Source organism: Battus philenor, unplaced genomic scaffold, assembly GCF_028537555.1.
Source record: "Battus philenor isolate CCGP_79_NKW_IND1 unplaced genomic scaffold, ilBatPhil1.0.hap1 SCAF_3, whole genome shotgun sequence".
In the NCBI taxonomy this organism is placed as follows: Eukaryota; Metazoa; Arthropoda; class Insecta; order Lepidoptera; family Papilionidae; genus Battus; species Battus philenor.
The window spans coordinates 8,942,040-8,952,589 of record NW_027181693.1 but is presented as its reverse complement, the minus strand read 5'-3'; the positions used below and the strand labels follow the sequence as shown (position 1 = coordinate 8,952,589).

Below are 10,550 nucleotides of genomic sequence, written 5' to 3'. Positions count from 1 at the left end.
ATTTCGGCCATTAGTCCATACTCTTCCATAGATAAAGAAATAAAAATTGTATACAGAGAATAAATTATTAAAAATCAAACAAAAAATAGTCTTATATTACGGATTGAACCTAATTTTTGCTTCAATTACAATTTTTTAAGAAAATCATTAAGTTTAGTGATTGAACGTAAGGTACGTAATTTTAGGAACCTTTAAGATAATACAATTGAATCAAATATCATTTTACTATATTTACACACGTAAAAAATGACAACGTATACGCATTACGGTTTATAATATAACGTCATCGACACACGTACTCCCATTTTTAAACTTTTAATCTTTTTACAGCGGACGTGTAATTTATAGAACAGAATATATTTCGTCTAGTTTTCAAGCGAATGAGCCGCTTTGTTCTTACTGCCCTATTCAACGGCACAGTCCTTAGAGCTTTCACTGTGTAGCGCAAACTTCCTGTTGAAAGACTCGTTTGCCTTTAACCCAATATATCCAGAATGCCTAATAAAACACGAATGGACTTTGAACTCCGCACAGCATTGTTCTCTGCCGCTTTTAGGCTCTATTTTATTAATTATCCCGTAGCCATTAAACATGAACCAACGTTAACAAACTTAATGCTTATTAACCCTGGTACGACAGTTTTAAAATTATGTTTGGGAAGAATTTTCTCTCTAACGGCTGTATGATTTGTAATTTAAAGAAATTAAGCACAAAGTCAGTTTATCATAATTTTTCGAGTAACAAATTAATGTTGTTACTGCTGTTGCTAATTTGTTACACATGCAAATTATCATTGTTAATTAATACATATTTTTTCATTTATATTTTTTTTATATTTATATATAATTATACGAGAATGTTTTTATTACAAGTAAAGTAATTTCGTGGATCTAAATGCGTGTCTCATCTTTAATGAATGAAACATATACATACATAAAGGCAGATAGATTATTTTACAATCTCATAGATATTTTGTATTAAATAACTAACAACCGCAAAACTCCTTTTTATTGCCATGTCTAGGCATAATGAAGATTGTATTAGTTTGATATAAATTGCAGTTTTGTTCCAACGACATAATGAAACAAAACATCGATCGTTTTGATGCCGTAAGGCACGTCAGTCGCCGTTTTCGAGGAGTAAGTAGATTTTAAAATTCGCCGTTATCGGGCAACTTGCAGTAAGGGCGGGTGCGGGATGACAGCGGGGCGCGGGGAGCCGACGAGGCGCCTCATTGATCGCGCTCCGAAGCATCCCCGCGCCTAAATCGCGCACCATCCCGCCGCCGTTGCCACACAACCACAAAACTCCACACTCCAACCTACAATGGCTACATTTCGATAGCCTATCACTTCTTGACCCAATTTAGATCAATGGAATTGCCAATGACTCCAAAAAAAGTTTCGTGTGACTGCAATTTTGAATTATATACCTAACTTAAGAAATTATTAGCTGAAATACGCAGATAATTAATACAATTATAAACGCAAAGTATAGCTAAGAATGGAAGTATTTCGAAAGAAATTAAGAAGCAAAATAAACGAAAGATCAGTTTCATTTTTTGATAGAGACAAAAAATTAACATAATTAGAGAGGGAGCAACGTGGAAGGTTTGGAGACATGTGCAGGGCGGACAAGGAGCGAGGGCAAAGAGGGTAGCGAGGAGGGTGCGCGTGAATGGGCGGCTGCGACGCGGCTGCGCGGGCCGGCGCCTCTGCCAGTCCGCACACCGGCGGCTCCGCTGCCCCACGGTCGGCCGCACTCCGCTAAACAACAATGCTCAAAAACACACCGTGACTCGACAGATCCAGCTGCGGCCCAGTAGGCGATGCTAGAGAATAGGGCGGCACGCGTGGCCGTCGGCGAGCGCCTTAATATATGAAAACCTTAAAAAAATTGAATTTTAAGCTGATCGTGTTCAACGGGTTCGCATAGAGGAACGGTAGCGGGGAGTGCAGGGCGGCGGGGCGAGGCGAGTGTGAGGCGGCGGCGAGGCGGGGGCGGCGCGGGTCGCGGCGGGGCGTGTGATGGCGCGGCGCGGCGGCGCGGCGGCGGCGGCGGCGGCGGCGCGCGGAGCGGCGCGGCGCTGACATGGGCGGCCGGGCGCGCCGCTCGCTGCTGGCGGCGCCCGCGGGCCTGCTGCTGCTGCTTGGCCTGCTGTGGCCGAGGGGTAAGACATGTCAACCACTTTCTTTATATATATATTCATTTTCACAAAGTTTTTTTAAAAACTTATTGACAGTACCAAAATCATGATATTATTATTATTTCATATTCGTCGATCACAAACATGTCTAATGGCTCTAGGAGTAGCTAGTAGTGGCTAAAGGATTAGATGCCTCAATCAAATTTATATACATATATATGTTTATGTACATATTTCAAATATATATTTGATTGAGGCATGTAACTATTTTATACATATTGATTCAGACGAAGGTTTTTTTAAAGTAACTGACAATAACAAAACGTATTTCCTATTTGCTTCTAAATAACAGTTTATTTCAAAACCATACATATCAATGAAAATTAAGCCAGAAATGCCAACTGCACCCATCACCAATCGAATTAAGTCTGATTTAATTCCGCCAATAAATCTCCCGATGCCGTTATTATTATATAGCACACTCTAAGAAAACATCCACAGTTAGCTTTGACTCCACCTATCCTATAGCTATTGTCAAAAAAATTCTTACTTTCCAATATATTCATAAAAAACTTTTTTCATTACGCTTAAAAGTAGACATAAAAGTCTTGAATCCTCATATATTCGTATTCTAAGGTATTACATAATTTAGTATGCCATTATGATTAGTTTTGAGGCGATTGGTAAAGTTTCGCTGAAACATATTTTTGTGGCATACGCCTATCCTCTTAAATTTCATTATATTTGATTGAAAGTGCCGATTCACGAATTCACTCAATAATTTCGGATGTTCAAAATTTTAAAATAAATTTCTAATTACCATCAATTTTAATCGAGTAATTAATTTTAAATTAGACAATATTTTTTTTTTATTTCAAAGCATTTGTTCTTTTCTATATTTTACAAACCATTTTAAAACATTTCGTATAATTTGCTTTTCCAAGTTAAATTTATTAATATCACCTTAGTGTCATATGCCATAAGTTATTTAACTGTATGTTCCTATAACAAATCTACTAACATAAAATAATTGAAACGAGGCCCCGGAGTTGAAATGCCAATGTGACTAATGTGTGTTGTAGCCTAGTTTCGAAGAGAGAAACATTATTAAGCATTCAGCCAGTATAATCAAGTTGTGCTAATGCATCGCAATTCGAATGAACTTGCAAAAATTTGTCCTCTATACTTAATGACCTCATATAATTTGAATTTGAGAGAAAACATTATTCCGGAATGAATAAAAAATTGTTAAAAATTAAATTAATAGTTGACATTAATTTTGTTATTCTTTTTTACATAAGCAAAATACATAAATATATAAAGTAAACTGCAAATGGTAATAATAGCAATTTTTTATCTGTCTATTATTTATTTGACGACAATGTAAAATATACTAAACATTATCATGAAAATAATCGTATTACACTACTTTACGACTGTCCTGAGGAAAGCTGACCGTCGGATAGTATGGAAAGAGCTTCTTATCGATACCATCAAGGAGTTTAAAGATAGATACGAAATTTAGAAATGAAGGGATGACTGATGACTTTTAACCTATTTCATGAAGTATCGACCAGTCAGGTCTATACACCTATGTACTTTATATAGGATTAATACAACTCATTATTTTCTTCATGACTAAATAATCTTATTTCTTTCCCAAAGGAGTGCGGTGCGGTTACCACGAGAAGCGACTGCTACACCACCTGTTGGACCACTACAACGTGCTAGAGCGCCCCGTGGTCAACGAAAGCGACCCGCTGCAGCTCTCCTTCGGCCTCACGCTCATGCAGATCATCGACGTGGTAAAATTCATCACTGAATCTGTTACATAGTAAATCCTCGCGTCACGATCTTATATACGAGTATGAGTATCATGACTACCAACATCTGATTGAATATGTCGCTAAGTGTGACATTTCCTTGCTCTCCTGATACTTCAGGTTAATATGTTTCATAATCGTCATAATTTCAACCTAAAGACGTTTATTGTTTAATATAAGCGCCCCCCAAATATTTCCAATAAGACCAGATGAAATTGGCCGTCATTCAGTTTTCAGTCATCGACGGTGTGTGCCACCAGTAATTAATTACATGGCTAGATCATTTAATATTTCTTCCGTCCCCTCTGGGGCTGGGCCAATTACTTTTTGCGTCCAGAACGGACTTTTTGATAATTGCAAGGTTTTCGAATTACATTTAATTATTTATTCGAGGGATAAACCAATTGTAATATATAAAAACTTATACATAAGAAGTATTCTTTTTTCTAAATTACGTAACTCACAAAGTTTCCCCGAGTTATATATGTATGTACATATTGAAAGTGATAAAAAAACCAATCATGTTTACCTGGAACCACCAATCAATAGCAGTTTGGAAATGTTTCAAAATGGACGTAGTTTGTTTTTGTAATATCTTCATTGCCGTCATCATTTCTGTCTTAGAAAAGCCACAGCTGAACATAGACCTCAGCCATAAATTACTAAATCGTTTGCACTCTTAAACCTGAAGACCCCTGACCGTCTGTTCTATACGATATACGAGCTGCCCCCTAACACTTCAACTTACTAATCGCCTCGCTCTCCTCGGATCTCTTCGACCATTCCTTTGCATAGTCTTCTCGATAGCTCGTCGAGCAACTTTGGGCTTGGAAAGGAAACCAGAAGTAAAAAGACCTCATTTTTGGTTGCAAATTACCTCTACATACATGGTAATCCTAATTTCAGCTCTTGCGTTATATACCATTACTATATTATATGTAACGTAACACGGTAATACGTTTAACACGCCTCACGAATATCATAGAAAAAGAAAAAGAATATAATAAAATTTATTACATTATTTTCATTATTTCCTAGGACGAGAAGAATCAGCTATTAATAACCAACATCTGGCTGAAACTAGTAAGTATAAAATTTTAAGCATTCATTAATTTATATTTAAAATACGTTAAATAAAAAAAAATATGAAGTACTCTACTGTTCTTACTATTTCAGTCTAAATAAGGTTTTTAAAAACATCATTCATAAGTTTTTGATATTTCTCCTTTTTCACAAATAACAAATTTACAATAGTTAATAAAATTTGCTTGATTTATTACAAGATTTTACTCGTATATCATAACTATACTATCGCTTTTAGCAAAATTTTAGGTTTTTTCTTCCGTTTTTTACCAACATAGCTTCTTTAAACACCAATCACAGATGATACGCAAAAATTTTACATATTTTACTTACTCTACTGTCAGACTTTAAACGTAACATAAAAAGTTAGTTTTATACTTTTGCTTGTTAGCTTATTCTAAACTCAAACATGAATGCTGATTTATTAGGTAAAATTATCGTGGTAATATTACATTACTGATGACGACAAAGCGTATTTTAATTTTCGCCTGGCTATGAATTTTCGCATGCACAATCTATTGGATAGATGATGCTATCTATATATCTAGAATACAAAACGCAAAATAAGTCAATTAAGTAAATTAGCATTGGACAAGTTTTATGTTAATTTAATTAAAAGTGGAAGACCGTGAAAACCCCCAAAGGGACTTAGTTACTGGTCATTAAAACGCAAGCAATACTAGTCTGGACGACAATTGCTGTAGAAAATTCATGTTCTGAAGCATAACTATGAAACTTCTTAAGTATTACTATCGTTCGGCTGATTTTACTTAACAAATGTATGTAACTGGAGATATTTTTCGCGGTTTTACATCCAAAACGTACTCTTATGCTCATTGTTCTTAGGAATGGAATGATATGAACTTAAGATGGAACACTTCGGACTTTGGTGGTGTCAAAGATTTGCGAGTACCGCCTCACAGGTTATGGAAACCTGATGTACTCATGTATAATAGGTAGGTTGATTTTTTTGCAGTTATCTTAAACCTTTGTTTTTATCTTTTGCTATAACATCTATAACAGACTATAAAATATTAACCAATTACTTTCACTGCCTTATTAATTACTAGTTATTTTTCTCTCAATATTCTAATTGACGCCTTTTCTTTTTGTGAAAACTCTAAACATTAAATAACTTACCATTTTCTTACGAAATAAGTAATATAAAGATTTTTCAACTAAAATTAACGATATAAACTACAATTAACTTAAATTTTTTGTTCGTAGTGTATGTAAAAATGTGCATACTATTGAATAGATTATGTAATATTACTTATTCATGCTAACAATTATTTTAATTTATTTTCAAAGCGCGGATGAAGGATTTGATAGCACATATCCTACTAATGTAGTTGTTCGGAACAATGGCTCATGTCTCTACGTGCCGCCTGGTATTTTCAAAAGCACCTGTAAAATTGATATCACTTGGTTTCCTTTCGACGATCAACGGTGCGAAATGAAGTTTGGCAGCTGGACTTACGATGGGTATCAAGTAAGTACAGACCCAAATAGAACTATAAATCTACACAACTTACTATTATTTTATTGATATTAAATTAAAAATGTTATTTTTAGCTTGACCTACAACTACAAGATGAAGCAGGTGGAGATATAAGCAGTTTTGTAACAAACGGCGAATGGGAGTTAATAGGTAACGATTTTTAAAAAAAAATGTCATGTGTATATGGCTAACGTATACAACCTTCTTGAATTTGATCTTTAAACAATATTAGCTAGCAAAATAAAAATGTTTTTTTTTTAACTTCAAATGTACAATTTAGATTATGTAATTTTCCTCACTGTCGGATATAATAGATTGACTTCATATATTTATTTATTTATATTATTATCCACATAATAATACGGACAAAGATGACCATTTACAGTGATCACCGGAGTATTTCATGAGAAGAATGCCAGAAGAACCAAATTTGACAAAAAAAATAATCATATTGGGCTCTACTCAAGCTCAGACGGGACTTAGTATTTTAAATTTGTGGTCATTTTTACAATATCCCTAATACAGTACAATGCACAAATCAATTTATTCTTTGGCTTTGTTATGGCTAAAGATTCAATCTTACACTATATTATAGCATTTTGTTTGGAAATTGTTCAAGGAATTTCTTTAATTTAATACATGATAATTTATAGATAATAACTAATCGACGGAGCTTGATTTTAACAGGCTGTCTGGATTATAATATATTCGCAAAGGTTTTATTTTTATTAATCTATAAATGTAACTAAACCTTATTTGACTCTGTAAATATATTAATTGCTATTTAAACGTGCACAGGTGTTCCAGGCAAGCGAAATGAAATCTACTACAACTGTTGTCCAGAGCCGTACATTGATATCACGTTTGCGGTGGTGATCCGACGGAAAACGCTGTATTATTTCTTTAACCTTATTGTACCCTGTGTGTTAATCGCCTCAATGGCGCTCCTGGGATTCACTTTACCACCTGACTCCGGTGAAAAACTTTCTTTAGGTACATTATACGATGTTAATATTTTTAAATATTTCTTAAAGTACATAAATGTAATTACTCAACTAATTTAAATAAATTCAGGTGTAACCATTTTGCTGTCGCTGACAGTGTTCTTGAACATGGTGGCAGAGACAATGCCAGCGACATCCGATGCGGTGCCACTCCTAGGCACATACTTTAACTGCATCATGTTTATGGTGGCATCTTCTGTCGTATCAACAATACTTATTTTAAACTATCACCATCGGCATGCGGACACACACGAAATGAGTGATTGGGTAAGTAAACTTTATAATTTTAACTTTCAGTGCAAATCACATTTAATATGATTATCCTCTCGAACTATGAAATGGATTGCAATATATAGAAAGTAATTATTTTAATTTCATCACTATCATGCCAGCCGATTGACGCCTACTGCAAGACAAAGGTTCCTTCCAAAGAAAGCCACGACGACCGGTATTACACTGCCCGCATCCAGCCACTTCCCGACTCAAAGACTTGAATTTACTTTCAACAAATTATTTTAAACTTCGTAGTTTTCAGAGTTCATTACGGATAATATTCTCGTCGTACAGATTCGCTGCGTGTTCCTGTACTGGCTGCCGTGGATCCTGCGCATGTCGCGGCCGGGGTCCGCGACGACGCCGCCGCCGGCGCGGGCTCCGCCGCCCCCGGACCTGGAGCTACGCGAACGCTCCTCCAAGTCGTTACTCGCCAACGTGCTCGATATAGACGACGACTTTCGGCATGCCCACGCGCAGCAGCCGCCCTGCTGCCGCTACTACAGGTCCCTCGACGATCTACACGAACACTACTCGCCGTAAATAGAACGGTTACAATACTAAGCCCCCGCCCAAAACGTTCCGCAGTACACCTGACCAAAATAGCTTACAACGACGACATCGATTCATTGAAATTCATCATACTTCTTTCGTAGATGCAGTTACTATAGAATGTATTCCATTGGTCATGGTCAACTCTTTCTCATTATTATCGGCATTACTCCCGTAGTTTTCCTTCGATCCTCGGCCCACCCATAGGATAGGATACAACGTAGACAGATGACTATAGGGCATTGCATGTTGCAGGGGTGGCGAAGAAAATGGCGCAGGTCTAGCGGCACATAGCTGCTTTGGTGTCGACTACGAGCTCTCACTGATTCTTAAAGAGCTCCGAGTCATCACAGATCAGGTAACACTTTGGTTACTGCAGTTCATTTAAAAGTATTAGTTGTCACTCACGGCATAGATAAATATTCGTGCACAAATATTGTTCCTAATTAATGTTTCCTGTTTTAGATGCGCAAAGATGACGAAGAGGCGGACATATCGCGCGACTGGAAGTTCGCCGCCATGGTCGTGGACAGACTGTGCCTTATTATCTTTACCCTGTTCACAATCATTGCCACGCTAGCCGTGCTACTGTCCGCGCCACACATCATGGTGTCGTAGCGACCCGCCCGCTTGCGGCTGCGCATGCGAAACGTTCTGTGATACCCCGAATACTTGTTAAGTTGTGATGTGCGACCGGGTGCGGGCGCCGACGCCGCGACGACGGAGTTGCCGTCGCTTGCCTCCGTGCCCGCACCGCCCTATAGTAATAAGATACTGCTGACTGCCATCCCTATGCGCTCAACCTAATACTGCCTATCCGAATAAAGTGCTGTAACATTTCAACAAACATGAGCGGCTCATGTTCCCTTCTTTCAAATTAGGTTAATTTTAAGTGTTCGGATATACTAATATCCAATAACAGCAATAGACTTACACTGAGAGCCAGCAATCCTATAATGAGTGGTTCCGAGTAGACGTTCGGTTCTCAGATCAGGCAGAAACCTGAAGTGGCAGTAGGTGCCTTATATGGCGCCAGCGCTTATAGAAGCCCACGCTAGAATAGTCGCCGTTACAGACAACCGCAGAAGTATTTAACTCTACGGTTCGTTCTGAAATATGAGCACAAAAACGTCTTCCTTCTTACCGTTGAACGACCTGTCGCGTTTAAAATTTAAAACTTTGTTAAAACTTTCTTGAATAATAAATTTATGTACAGTTTAGGATTTGGGCAATGAAGCAAAAGCCCCCTGTTTTCTTCTTGTTCGATTCCGTGAATCGTGGTTATAATCCCTTAGTTTATTTTCGGATGTATTTGAGTCCGTAGCTAGAATAGAACTTTACAAACAACGTTGATTCAATTGGTACAGGTTGTGATACGCCTCGTTGTAAACGGGTCGATATTGTTATAAAATATTAAAATATCCATGGCTAATTAATAGCTTAATAAAACGTTCGTTAAAAGTTGTCGTTAAACAAACTATTATTTTATTAAAATCATACCTGTGTCTTTCGGAACGACTTATACAAATAAATACATTACATGGTGATATCTCATTTCCTTCTAACATTTCAATACTTTCATATTACTTATAAATTTTGGCTTGTACAAAATTGTCCTTTATTTGTTAATTGTATTACAAAACCTTTTTATACAAAATATTGGATAAGTTTTGTTTTACACAATCATCGCCATGTTATGTTCGTCACGATCATTGCTGTCCTCGAAGAGACCAAAAACAAGAAATTGTTAAAAAACAGTGCTCTCTCAGATTTTCAATCTACTAACCGCTCATATTTAATGTTGATTTAAATTTATTTGTTGGTTACTTTGTTATTTAAAGTTTATCACTCAACCTATCCCGTGTTTGTATTATTTATTGAAAACATTATGTGCCTCTCAAAAAAAAAACACGAGCAAAAGGTAGGAACTGCGTGGGTATAAAACGAAGGTATTGTATGTACCCGCGCAAAGGTCCTGCGCGATGTTTTGTTTTTCCGAGGTGGTGGCTACGAAACTATTATAGGCGTTCCATTGGAAGTTGCGGAGCGCCTATGAATGTGAGCCCGATGTTTTCTAATATCCTCGTTTTGTATTGTTATTGCATGTTATCAGCCACTAAAGCGGTTGTGTGACTAAATACATTGACGGTAATTTCGGCAAATAAGTC

General features: G+C 36.9%; 1 protein-coding gene across 1 annotated transcript; it reads left to right on the top strand.

Annotated features, from left to right (window-relative positions):
- Positions 1-2,091: 2,091 nt before the first annotated feature.
- On the top strand, positions 2,092-9,983 carry nAChRalpha7 (nicotinic Acetylcholine Receptor alpha7). Its single transcript, XM_068770371.1, has 11 exons — positions 2,092-2,170; positions 3,812-3,951; positions 5,008-5,052; positions 5,899-6,008; positions 6,364-6,544; positions 6,628-6,703; positions 7,352-7,546; positions 7,628-7,824; positions 8,125-8,336; positions 8,638-8,740; positions 8,848-9,983. Exons 1-11 carry the CDS (start codon positions 2,092-2,094, stop codon positions 8,998-9,000), a joined length of 1,491 nt encoding a protein of 496 aa, XP_068626472.1. The 3' UTR covers positions 9,001-9,983.
- Positions 9,984-10,550: the final 567 nt, after the last annotated feature.